This window comes from Diospyros lotus, chromosome 13, assembly GCF_014633365.1.
Source record: "Diospyros lotus cultivar Yz01 chromosome 13, ASM1463336v1, whole genome shotgun sequence".
Lineage (NCBI taxonomy): Eukaryota > Viridiplantae > Streptophyta > Magnoliopsida > Ericales > Ebenaceae > Diospyros > Diospyros lotus.
Window position 1 is genome coordinate 37,140,385 of NC_068350.1, and position 14,205 is coordinate 37,154,589.

General features: G+C 36.1%; 1 protein-coding gene across 1 annotated transcript; it reads right to left on the reverse strand.

Moving 5' to 3' along the window:
* Positions 1-2,371: 2,371 nt before the first annotated feature.
* Positions 2,372-13,873, reverse strand: LOC127788551 (uncharacterized). The gene is made up of 22 exons (XM_052316965.1): positions 13,731-13,873; positions 13,019-13,570; positions 12,690-12,943; positions 12,500-12,589; positions 11,953-12,087; positions 11,707-11,825; positions 11,189-11,353; positions 10,681-10,786; positions 9,555-9,660; positions 9,352-9,465; positions 7,732-7,895; positions 7,511-7,628; positions 6,205-6,429; positions 5,804-5,994; positions 5,312-5,479; positions 5,121-5,226; positions 4,767-4,904; positions 4,468-4,626; positions 3,816-4,022; positions 3,181-3,375; positions 3,039-3,110; positions 2,372-2,747 (listed from the first exon to the last, which is right to left on the reverse strand). Exons 1-22 carry the CDS (start codon positions 13,776-13,778, stop codon positions 2,589-2,591), a joined length of 3,591 nt encoding a protein of 1,196 aa, XP_052172925.1. The 5' UTR covers positions 13,779-13,873; the 3' UTR covers positions 2,372-2,588.
* Positions 13,874-14,205: the final 332 nt, after the last annotated feature.

Consider the following 14,205-nt stretch of genomic DNA (forward strand, 5'->3'; position numbering starts at 1 on the left):
GATTGAACTCTATTATCTGAGGCTAATGGGATTGAACTCTATTACCTGAGGCTAATAGATGTTCAAAGAATTCCACATCTCTAGATTAAAAAATGACATCGAACTATAAATTTAAAAGTCTATAAGCTTTGCTATTTGAGGCATAACCTACAAAAGCACACTTGATCCCTCTAGGTCCAACTTGGTCCTTTTTGGATCACTATTCTTGCAATATGCAAGACACCCCCACACTTTAAAATACCCTATATTGGGCTTTCTTTCCTTCCATAACTCATATGGAGAAATATGATTTTTCTTTAAATGAATTCTATTTAAAATATGACAAATAATAAGAAGTGCTTCGCCGCACAAATTAAAAAGAAATTTAGCATGCAACAACAATGCATTTATCATTTCTAATTAAGTTTTATTTCTTCTTTCTATTAAGCCATTTTGTTCAGGTGTTCCAGGAGCTAAACATTAATGAATTATGTCATTTTCTTCACAAAATACATTAAATTCATTAGGAAAATATTATCCTCTTCTATCACTTCTTAATATTTTAATTTTCTTGCTTAGTTGGTTTTTAACTTCAGTCTTATAATTCTTAAATACATTAAATGCCTCATCTTTGTGTTTTAACAAATATACATATGTATATTTTGAACAATCATCAATAAATGTAATAAAGTATTTTTTTTCACCTCTAGTTAACATGCCATTTAACTCACATATATCCCGAATGGATTAAGTCTAGCAAATTAGTGTTTGTTTCAACACTTTTAAATGGCTTCTTAATCATTTTAGATTTAATACATAATTCACATTTTTTACATTCATTAACATCACATGAAATCAATCCACATTTTACCACTTTTTAATGGTGCTTAAGCCAACATACATTAATCTTTGATGCCATAATGAAATTGAATCAAACATGTAAATAGAAACACTATTCTTATTATTATTAAAGTATAAGGACCAAATTGAATCATGCACTACTCTTATTATTAGAGTATTGAAAATATGTGACGAGATTAACACACTTATTGTGAAGAGTTGCTTTCAGAGGCCTTGGGCCTTTAGCCTTAATCGCCTAAAAAAAAAGGGATGTGGTGAAGAAATGTTTCAGGTAGACCACTACTATGTACCCATCTTACCCTAATAAGACAACTAATTCAAGAAGTTTTCCAAAGCCAATGGGTATGGGTTGATGTTCACTTTTGTAGTAATAAACATTGGAGATTTAATCCAAGCAAATCAATTATTTATCGTTGATTCATTTATCTTGCTCTCAATTTAGTGTTTGCACTTGCACAATGATCCAAATTGACTAATAAAAGAATTTTGTGATTTTTTATGGTGTTTGGGTAAAAGTTAAAAAAAAATTGCTAATAGGCTGATTTATCCTCAACTTTTGGTCGTTTTTCAATTTTAGCGCATTTTAATAATTACTTCAATTTAGTCCTCATACTTTAATATTGATGTCAATTTTATCATCAATTGATATATCAGTAAAACGACGTCATTTTGCCTTGCTTTTGCTGTAAACCATAAGACAAAATAATATCGTTTCTCTAATATGTCAATTATTGGACAAATTAGCACGCCACGTCAGTTGGGCCACACGCTAAATCAATCGAGAATAAAATTTACATCAATCTTAAAGTACGACGACCAAATTGAAGCAATTCTCAAAATAGGATAAAATTGTAAAATGACCCTAAGTTGAGGATAAACCAAGCTATTAGCCCTATATTTAATATATTACAAAAATATATATATAATATATATATTTTATGTGACCTTATTTTGGATCACAAGTACTTAGTAAATATATCTTAAGAATAAAAAATTTCATTTTAAGTCATAGGGGTATTTTTTAAATTTTAGAGTGTTTTTCAATGAAGTGTCGAAAACACCAAACACAACAATGTTTCTTTCTAAGTTTTTTAATTCATACCTTTTCATGTATATCAAACATAAGAATCTTACTATCCCATAATTGTGATTCTCAAGAGAATAAAAATTAGGAAGGTATACACCTCAAAACAGACGAAGCAGCTTTCACACAATGCATCATTTTTTTTTTTTTTTGGGTAATGTGGGAAACTCAAGGGGTTCCTAATACATAGATGCCTTTCGGCTCGGACTATCCCACCCTCTCTAAAACCTATAGTCCACCTGGACTTGCCCTGGGTGTACGGACATGTTTGTTGTGAGTCGAAGTCACTACTTAGCCTCTCAGATAGACATAGACAATTGCATGGTCCCGCATGGAGGCAAAATCGAACCCACAAACTCGTGGTATCCTAAGCTCCTGAACGTGTGCAAGAGACTGTCTAATTTAGCACGGAATAGATACAAATCTAATTTAGCAAGGAATGTGTTTCTAGCTTGGCAAGTCATTGAGTTAGCTACATTCACAAATTGTTGGAACCTTTCACAGCCTTGATTGAGATTGAAGAATGAATAAATGAATGACCATCTTATTACATACAAATGAATAATACACTTTTATAACACAGAATCAGAGCTATCTTCTCATCAAGTTTTATTCAGCACAACTTAACACAAGATTAACTACCACTGCAACAGATAGGGGCTCTCTAGAAGTATAAATATGTGGATGTATCAGTTGCATTTGTTGTATCTCTGCAGAGAATGGATCGAGCTTCGATGATTGAGCGAGGGGGCTCCAGATCTTTCTCCTGGAGAGCATTCCCTTGCAGTCGCTGCATTTGTGAGGCAAAAGTGTCATCCAGAATCTACGAGGCAAGGAGGCGAAGAGTGAATTAGGCACGTTAAACCTGTTTGTTCTGCTTAACGCAATATACTTTGAAGCTACAAACATCAATCAAATGATTTGGGCTACAACAGTTTTTGCACATTTGCTAACAAGGATTGGTTTCAAAAGGGGCGATGGATTGAAAAGTCACAACTTCTTGTTGTCTGAATACTGGAAAATATATAATCCTTGCCAATGCCATACATACAAGCCACTTCTAATCCTAACAAATTCAAGCACAGGAAGCAAATTAGTTTTAAGAGAAACTTACCCCAAGAGCATAATAAGAGCCACTGTACCAGACTCGATTCTCTTTCCTCCCCTCCAGAAATTTCAACACGATCTAGTAATTAAAAACAAGCAAATGCATTAGACCCATGCGCAAACAGAAACAAGGCAAATGTATAACTCACCTGTCCCATTCGGTCCCAGAATCCACGACAAGTTGCAACAAATATCCGGCTTGTAAAGACCTCGTGCAGGTTGGCTATGGAGTCGATGAGTTGTAAACTTAGACCCTGCATTCTTTCACGGACCTCAGCCTCTCCATCAGCTTCCTTTGTTTCTTCTAGAATCCTCTTTAGCTGTGTGTTGCGGTTAGCTTGCATCTGAAAAAAAAATTGTCCATGTATATTAACTGCAGTTCTCTTGAAGTCATGCAAATGGCATATGCACCCAACAAGGATTTAGAACTTGTATATTCTGCAGCTCTAACTGAATCTATGCTGTTAAGAGTAGAGGCTTAGTAATAAAGCATGAGAGATATTGACCTGGACTGCCATGCCTATCATTCAGTTCAACATATTTACCAGATGCTTGGAAATAAATGATTTTACCTACATGTTCAGAAGTAAACCAAAAACTAAAGTCCTCACAATTATTTACGTTGTTTCTATTAAGCATGTTGGCTTTCAAATTGATATTCCCAAGTCCCCTTTCATCCTTGCTAAGAATTACGATTTAACTTATGGATGATAGTCATCATACCCATAATAGCTACTTGTTGCTTCACCAAAAGCAGAAAAATGTAGCCAGGGTTTGTGCTTACATTGTGGACCAGCTTGACTACTGTTGCCTGCATATAGTTTTTGTACTTGGTTCTCAGTAATACCGTTATGCCATTCATCTGCTCCCCAAAATGCAACTTCTTGTCTCCAACAACAGGTAGATAGGATGCCCAAGACTTCAAGATGTCCTCAACCTTGCAGTGTAGAACATCAAGAATTCTCTTGATGGTGTTCAAGAAAGTTCCCAACTGCCAGGAAGGACAAAAGAAAACCAGTTAGATATTTTTTTTTTCATGAGTTAGGAGCACATTTATTATTTGGGGCAATACTTTCCTCAGTCTGACTTAATGTATGCCAGAGATGGCCCGAGTTTTATTCTTTTTAGTTGATAGAACCTACTTTAACAATATCCTCACCATTCACCATATATATCTCCAGCTGAATGATATACAGCAATGCACAGTTTTTTTCTTTTTTAAAAAAATTCTGCCATCTGATTGAGAAATTTCTGGCCAAATTGGGCCTTAGTTCAGTTCAGGCATGTGGTTCACATTATAAACCAGGTGCAATCTCTATGCATTCAAATTGGACATTTGATATGCTGTGTGCAGCCTAATTCAGTTGACAAATACTGACTGGTTGTAAAATCCTATATTACTATGATCAAAAGTAATAGGTTTCTTCAGCACTTACTTGGCTTGGAACAGAGTAAAGAGCATTTGATTGTCTTCCTGTCAATTTCTGAACCTGCATCCCAAGCCTTTTGGGAATGCTATCTTTCAGAGGAGTCAAGATATCACTATACTGCTTTTCCAACGCTTTTATGATTGCTCTTTCCACATTTGCGATGGCCTTGTGAAAATAAATAAAATAATTAGAAAATCACAAATTACAGCATAGATATATAAGAGAAGAACCATATGTATATGTCCATGTAAATATGTCTAGTACTTTTGGCTCATGGTAACTACTGAGACAGATTTGGAACTCACAGTCTCCAGAACCAATGAATATTGAGGCCATCGATTCATCACAACTTCGTACTCAATAAGCATTTCCTTGAGTTTATCATACATTTCCTCAGCAAATGGTGAGGTACAATGGTTTGTAAGCACTCCAGACCATGGAACCTGCTAGAAGCAGATCCTTAACAGTTAGTATGTCGTTGATTCATTCCAATTAGGTCAACTGAAACAATAGCATCTGGTAGATTTTTGCAAGAACGTAATATTCATTCATTTGATTGTGATACATACAATTGATCTTTACTTAAATGAGAATAAGGTGCTATACATGGAATAATGTCTGATAATGCCCATATGAGAATGCTTATAAGAGGAAGTTACCTTCTCTGCCTTGCAAAGCTCAAGCAAGTTGAGTTGCATATCCTGTACCCAAACCATAATATAATTATGGTACAAATTTCTGGAGTCTACACCACCTTGCATTGGACTGAGAGGAAAAGAAGGTATAGTGTGAGAATCAAAATATTCAATTTTCAATGGGGACAAATAGGTGCTGCTAAAATTTCTCAAACCTGCAGTTCCAAGACTCGAGATTCCTTTCAAAATCAGCAGTTGCTATCAAGAGTTCATTTACGTGTGACAGGGGACCAGGTGGAGGCCATGCAGAAAGAAAATCTCTAAGACGCTTGCACAACTCGGTGCTGTACACTGCAGCTGTGATGCTTGACAGGTCAATTGAACTGAAAAAGGGAACACATGCCATAAGATTGTGATTGGTATCAAGCTTGAGAAGTGATGAGATATTTTGTCTCTGCATCTACGAGACTATCCAAACATTGGTCTTTGTAAAACTGGTTCTTAAAAATATAGATAATCAGACGATTTTGCAGAAGCTTAGTGAAGCTAATTTCCCCTTCTCATTTTTTTCTTTTCTTTTCACTCTTGTAGACAGGTTATAACTTGAACAGAGTGAAGGAAAACTTTCGATATCAATTTTAAAGTTAAATATGAGATTTAAAACCACTGATTCAGAAATATGGTTGTCGAGTGAGAGACTTTCCCACCTAGGGAGTATATGCTGATTGTGGATCTTAATATCTGCCTGAATCTCGTTGCCTATGTTTGCACAAAGGTTCTTCATCTTTAGATATGCTGTGGAGATTGTAATGGAGTCCAGAATAAAACCCTCTGAGTTGCTTGACACAAACTCATCAGTCTCCACCATGTGCTTGCGGCACCTCTTTGCTGCTGCTGTCTGCAAAGTAAATACTATCCGGTTTATATAGAACCTGGAAGTCATGTATCAAAGGAAGTATACTTTTCATTAATCTCCTACTTAAGAGTCTATAAACATTTTTTCACTCCTTGGTAAACTGATGCTGGACATTATTTCATATTCTATGAATATATCACCTTTCCTTATTTTAGTAGAATATATAAACCCTAAACCCTAGGAATGGCTCACCTGCAAATAGTTTCTCAACATTGCCTGTGCATCCTGAGCAAGTATATCATGAAGAAGAGTGTATACTTGCACAGCAGGCACTAAAGCTGGTGCAGCAACCTCTGGTATTGAATCAAATATGTTAGCCAAACCTGTAGGTGATTTTTCATCTAATGACTTGTAGTTCTCAAAGACAGTTTCCAAGAGACTCTCGACTTTGGTCTCACAGTCCAGCAATACACTTTTCTGCAGACACAGTTGAAGAAGTAGGTCATGTTAACTAGTATAAAAAAGTCAGACAAAATAGTTTGTGGTGAACAACCAATGGAGGAAATATCACAAAACAAGAAGACAAATTAAACATGTCTGAGCATCTGTTCTGTGCAGCAGAAAGTCACAGACAATTCTGGATGGCACAACTATGTTCATTGAATATTGACCACACATGAAGGATGGGTCAAATTTCTGTTGCTGAGAATAGCATAAACACTAGTAAAGAGCTGAAATGCAATAATTTAAATTATATCAAACCAATAAGCACTTAGAGAATTAGCAATGAGGAATTAGAACAAATTACTGAAATGTTTGTAACAAGTCTGGTTAAGTCCAAATCCTTGGCATTTGTTAAATTGTTAACCACCATCTCATTTAAAAGCCTAAGCTTACAAGTAGAGGGTTAACTTCATCTTTTGTATTATTATTTTTACTCTCAACACATCCCCTAACGTATGTCAGGCTTCATTGCATAACTTGTCAAAACACATGTAATTATTTAAATACTGGGTTAGCAACAAAGTTTGAACTCAACACCTTTATCTAATTTGATACCACGTTAATTGTTAACTACGATCTCATCTAAAAACTTAAGCATAGAGATAAAGTGCGCTAACTTCATCTTTTATATAATTTTTTTACTCTCAACAGTATTTATTTGGAGATTTTGTCCCCATGTCATTATTAAAAAGTGTTGGTCAACTCAGTATGTGCCCCAGTTTTGAAAATTATTCTCCAAACCAACATTTGAGATCTGCAGAAACAAAATTAATTACCCTTGTGTTTGATCTGTTGTCATGTTGGTCATGTCACATCCTTGACAACTTTTGTTGTTTTAATATATTTTAGCTACCTAATTTACCTTTTTTCTTTACTACTTGCAAAACAAAAAATTCTACTTATGAGCAAGTAACTGCATAAAATGGGTGTTTTGAGAGGCTTAAGTTGTTCTCATATGCCAATTTATGCGTAATAGAAACTATTTGCTCACAAGAATTACAAGTATCATTCTGGAGATAACAGAAATTATGCTGAGTTGTTTGAATAGGCTTACCTCTTGTCTGGTTAAGTTTTTCTCAGTCCTGGCCTTTATAACAGGCACAAGCAACTCATACAGAAGCTCTAAGCAATCTTTTGTGGGAGTTGCCACATTCATGACGTATGAGAGATATCTACAAAGTTCATAGTAGAGTGAAAACATGCGATGTGCACCAAGAACCAGGAGAGTACTACAACAAATATTAGTCAACATGGTGGAAGTTATTGTTTCAGTACCTCAGCTTTGTGTATGAATCAGAAACTCCATAGTAGTCAGCAAATTCGTTCAGTAGCCATTTCCACGGTCCATCTATCCTTAAGTTTCGTGCATGAAAGTGTTGGGCACGCATGGCAGCCTCCAGCAGCAGATCATATGCCAGAGTTTCCACAATAGGTCCACTCTGTTATAAGTTAAAATGACAATAAGCAGTTACTGCTTGGGGGTAATCAAGAACTAAAAGTCTCTGCTTCTGCACATGCCAAATCTAAGTCCTTTACAACTTTGAAAGTAACTGAATATAAAACAACATGAAACTAGGACTACAACCAAATGTGAAACATTTTGTTTATTTGGAATCAATCACAATTACTAGTCCAGTTCATTCATAAATGAGACCTATGTATGCTATTATACGCGCTGTCATTGTTATCCCTACAAACTGATAGATTAACGTTTGTTAAAATGATCAAGATAAGGTCGGAATGCTTTCCGGACCAAGATATGGAATAGTCAAGATAAGGTTGGGAAGCATTTCAATATTTTTATCAAGTTGTTTGTTAAATTTTTTAAAATGCACTAGAGGACACAATCGTCATTTTTTTTTTATCTATAAAGACCAAGATATGCTTATCTTGAGGGGGGGAGAGATAAGCATATCTTGAACAAGCAAGATAAGAAGTCACGTGACTTCTTTTCCAATGATCACCAGATAAGTTTAACAAACAGATTGAAAAGACCAAACATCCAGGATACTTTTCATATCCCACCTTTTCTGGTCTATATCTTGGTTAACAAACACTACCAATATGAATGTATGAGTTGTGAGACTGTCTTACATTGATGCTGACTCTTTACATCAAAGGAAACTAGAAAAAGGTGAAAACTTTTATCACTTGGTATTATAGCTACTACTACAATGCAAATGGCTCTGAGAGGAAATAAACAATTTCCTTACGAACTAAAGCCTGCCATTTGATTTCAAGGCTTTCTTTCTTATTATCAAGCTTAATTGAAGAAACTCGTGAATGATTCACGTAGATACAAAATGTAAACTTGCCACTTTTCCCTTGAATAACTATACGTGTAACATCATGGCTCCTCACCAAATAGTGCTAGCTGAAGGTGATTATTGGGTTCATAGGACCAAAAACCACACCCATGACCTCCCTAGTAATATTGATCTGGTATTGGATTGTGACAAATTCCCCTCCTTTACTGCCTTCTTTGCCAAGCTGGAAATTCCATATCTCAATCAGACCCAGGTTAGTCTCAAACACTTTCCTAAGCCACGCCCACTTGACAGTAGTCTTGGGTTAGCTCTAATTTCACTTGTAACACATGTCCTCACCTAAAAGCGCTAGCTTAAGGTGACTATTGGGTTCATGGAACCAAATAATATACCCAAGACCTCCCTAAGTAAACTACCGATATGGGATTGGGTTATAATAATATAATTTTGTGATTCTTCAACATAAAAAGAAAAATTGGCATCAACATTACCCAATACATTCAAGTGAATTATGTTATTTCTCAATGATCTGTCCGATTTATTTTTTTTTCAGCAAAAAGAGGAAATGAACATTCATTTGCTTCAGCTTGATGCTTTACTGAATGAAATTCAGTTCAAAAAGTCAAACCTTGACGGCCTGGGCAGTCTCATCGCATGTAATTGTACAACTGATGGAGAGCTGGATTTTTCCAACGCATTCATGATCATCGTGGTAAATCGGCCACCACCTAATTCTATCACTCTACATGGTTAGGGGTAACTAGATGAGTTAACTTGTCATAACACATTTGCAAAAGCTCCACTGTTTTAATATATAAAGATGATACATACAGGATTGTCAGTCAGGGATGCAACTGGAATCGTAACTCGACCTTGGACAGCTTTCTTGGAATCGTGAACTTCTAGTAAAAGTGCATCACCTTGGTTCTCTGGGAAACTGAAATCCATGTACATGGTTAGATCTTCCTTCCTGTTATCTCACAAACATATGCATTCTTACTTTTCCAGATTACCCAAGAAAAGATTGAGCAGATGGCATGCAAAGCTAAAAAAAGCAAACATTTTAAGGATGCCGACTAGTGGGATTAAGGCTTGTGATTGTTGTTGTCATTGTTATTGCCTACTACCTCTTATTTTTATCCTTTTTTTTAAGGTTATATAAATATGCCAACTTCTTATTTGGTAAGAGGCCATCATATTTACTCAAGAGAGATTATAATGGCGAATTCAAGTTGTAAGATGCTAGTGATGATGAATACTAAAAAATTTGCAGAATATTGAAGCAAAGGAGAAGAATTTAGGGGAAGAATAAGAGAAGAAGAAAAAATTGAGAAGAAGCAAGAACACAAAGAGGGAGAGAGAAAAGAGAAGAGAACCAATTTGATGCCAGATAGTTAAAAGATGGTAGAACTTTGAAGAGAAAGAGAAGAGTTTAGGGGAAGAAGAGAAAAAAGAAAAAGTTGAGAAGAAGCAAGAGCCAATAGAAAGAAAGAGAGAAGGGAAGAGAGAAATCAAGGAGAGAAAACCATCAATTGTATTCAAATCATAAAAAGGACTAATCTCTGGTTACGTTATAAGCCTATTTATAGGTTGAAATTCTAACTAAAAGATAATTGCTCTCAACTACAATTATCTTAACAAATAAATAAAAGATAAAATCTAAAAATCTAAATAAAATAAGATAAATCTAAGTAACATCCTAATATCAAACATTAAAATTTAATAATCCCAATTCCTCATCAGCTGGCCATCATTTGTTAACTTGAATAACAGCTAACTCTTTCTTTGGACAGGCATGAAACTTACAAATTTGTAATCGTTTAGTGAAATAATCAAGGAGACAGAACACTAGTTTCTATTGCTACTATGTGGATTTTATTTTCCTCTTAGTCCATCATAGGAATAGTTTTATCTACTAAAAACAATGTTCAGACTGAAAATTTTGATGTTTACTTACAATTCATGGTAATCACCAGTTCCAGGTCGTAAACATATGGCTGAACCTGGTTCAGCTTGAGTATCTTCTGTAGAACTCTTCAGGTAAAATAGGCATGACAGTCGCTCTGCAAACACAATAAAAATTTAAATCCATATAACTGAGGCAATCAAGCTTGGACATGAATCGTCAAAAGTATACTTGGTTAGAAGTCACTCCGTAAGCAAAAAGTGACAACTGTAATGCACATAGAGTGGGACTAAGAATCCTGCCCCAAGGATTCTTGCACACCTATGGATCCTTGGTTTCTTAAAAGGGCTTTTGTTTGGAAATTAAGTGCGGTCCAGTTGGAAACTTCTAGTGGGTATCATCTATTTAGTATCTAGGATGGTAAATTAATCATGACTAAGTATTCCTTCTAAAGAAGTACTACATTTGAATGCTTATCCAAGTAGCATGATTAATAAAAGAATAGATATGCTAATCAAGTTAAAGCAAAAAGAACATTCTTTGTTCAAGAATGACAAACCTTCAGAAGTCGCTGAAAATGAAGCAATTCTAAGAGAATTCATGCTGGTTTTCACAAGTGATGAAACATGTCGGACATAATGTGCTCCCACTTGCATATAGATTGCACTTCGTTGTGAGAAAGTGCTCTTAAGTTTCCGCCTTGGTATTATGCGCAGCTTTCTCACTGTCAAGCAATAATACTGCAGTTTTAGGATATAAACATACTTAAAAAAGATATACTAACAGAAGACTGAGTTGTGCTTAATTATCAATGTCAATATAGGTTGTGGAACAAGTAGGTCTTATTTATTATCATAACACAAACTTCTTATCTTCATAAAATTTCATATTCAATGTATAAAAAACTGAATCATCACAATTGCCTGATAGGTACAAACAGATGGTATACCCACTAGAAGTAAAGTAGTTTGAATGGACAAGTTTCTGCAAAGAGTCCCCTGCCCTTGTATATAGCTTACAGTATAAATGTGTTACAAGTAAAGTAGAAAGTTGGGATTCAAGAAGTTAAGAGCATACCTTCCACTCTAATCTTTCCAATTATTTTCTTTACTTTGAGAGGGAATGCTTGTTCTTTATTTGTATCGTTCATTCCCATTGATCGGACACCTCGGGGTTGTAATAACAGTTTATGTAGCCTATTACACAAAAGAATTGGGAGTCATCCCTACTTATATCTGAGAATTCACATTCAAACTGTAAAGTAGCCACCATAACAACTGATGGTAACAGACTTTAATAGTTCACGGGCAGACGTTAGCTTACCCAAAGGCACTTCGGAGAACCAGACACTCATCACGAAGGAACTCAGGAGCCTCTGTACAGCCTCTTGCCCAGGCATTTAGGCAAAGACGAATGCATGCATCATATGCAATTAGAGTTTGCCATGCATTTTGACCACTGCAAGAGAGGAACAATTTTAGATCTTAGAATGGTAACATGATCTATATCCTAAAAGAGTTTCTTTTGATTTCAAAATGGGAAATGATTATATACATAAAACAAATGATTCAGCATACTTTTCACACAACAATTTCAGAGTACCTACTAGATCCCGTAAGTGCTTCTATTAAATAAGGCAAGTATCCATATTGAATAATTAGTCTTGAATTCATTTAACTCCAGATAATTACTAAACGAGCTGTCAACTGTCTGTAGAGTCTGCTTGATTGGTGCCAAAGAACTTCTCAAAGCCTTAACCCCAGTTGCTTGAGATACAGACCCATTTAAAGTCCTCCTAGTCCTTAGCATAATTTGGAGAGAAAATGCCAAACTAGGGTGAAAGCCAAGGGAAAGAAAGTATAGAGCATACCTGGTGTTATAATAGGGAAAATTATCCAGTGAGTTGGTTTGCCAATAAGAGACTGGTGCTTCCATTTCTCCAGCTACTGCTTCGCTTTCCCTGTACAGTATACAAAATACACTGCAAATTTTATCCAGAAACAGACAATTCAGAAGGCATAAAATTAATGCTGAAAGGTTCATGAGGAGTCTAGTGGAACCTTTGAACACGTTCATCCTTTGGAGAGTCTACTTGCCAATTGGAAGAGGCATCTATTTTAACATTAAAATGATCTGTCGATTCTTTAGATGTGCGCTTCCCGTCAATACTTCTATCTGTATCTGTCAGAGCTCCAGAATCTTCTCTTGGTTCAGTTTCAGCTTCAGAGTTTCCTTCAATTCCAGTATCGATAATTGGGGGTGCACTAGGAGTTCCCAAGTCAGCACCATCATTCCTCATGCCAGTGGGAGTGGCCTGCAGTAATCATCAAACCAATTAGACTCCAATCCCTAAACTGATAGTCCACTGTGGCATAGGATCAAAAGTTACATATGAATTGTGTAGCTGAACTCTCTCTCGGAGCCGGCAGCTTCCACCTGCCACTGTACTCTGACGTGCACCGCCACTAAAACCGAACCCGCCATCTGTGAATCTTCTGTGATTTTCAGGAACATCAATCCGGAGGTCCCCCATCAACAAACCTTTGTTTAAAGGAGACCCTCCTCTGGCCTCCAATCTGGAAACTGTACTTTGGTTGAAGATTGTGTTCAATATTGGATCAAACACTTCTTTCTCATCCAGAGACTCAATGTCATTACATCCAGGACCTTCTTCCTCAGAGAAATTCCCGGCCCACTCATCGGGAGCCGAGGCCACACTCTCATCAACATCATCACCGTCATCTTCATCGTTGCTATCCAGTTCCAGATTCACAGTGTTATGCTTCCCGAGCAGACTGGAATGGAACTTCAGGGGAGGCAAAAGGTGGGAAGAAGTATAATTTCCAGTAGCGAAAGACAAAGGCGATCTGGGTACAATGAATTCATGATCGAATTTCTCTGTTAACGGCGATCGAGCGCTGTGCTGCTCAACCTCTGAGCCCTGCAAGTAAAGTTACCCAATTCAATTTAAGATTGAAACCCATATTGAAAAACAAAAAAAAACCAATAAAACCCATGTTTCTGTCCATTAAGAGAATCAAAAAAAGCGAATGTATATGCTTTAGATGTTCAAGAATCTTGAAAGGGAGGAGTGTGATTACCTGCTTGACCCAGCTGATTGCGCTTTGGTCTAGGCCCTCAGTGAACATCTTTTGGGTTGCGGTGCTCTGCACAGAGAGAGAGAGAGAGAGAGAGAGAGAGAGAGAGAGAGGGAGCGCTCTGTAGAGCTCTTTCTAGAGAGCCGAGGCAGCAAATGGTAACGGCTAGTTTTGACGAAAATGTTTGAAAAGGTGGCAATAAACAACTTGGGAAGGGAATTCGAAGTTTCCATTAGACGCTAACCGGACCCACTTTGGGCGAGGTTTTTTTTGTCATTAAATATATTTATTTACGGAACGATACTATATACATGTACAAATTATATATACAAGGGGGTGTTTGTTAACCAATATAAAAGAAAAAAATGATCAGATATAAAAAGTATTTCGGATATTTGATCTTTTTAACATATTTGTTAAACTTATCTGATAATTATTGAAAAAGAAGTCGCATAACTTCTTAATTTGATTTTTTAAG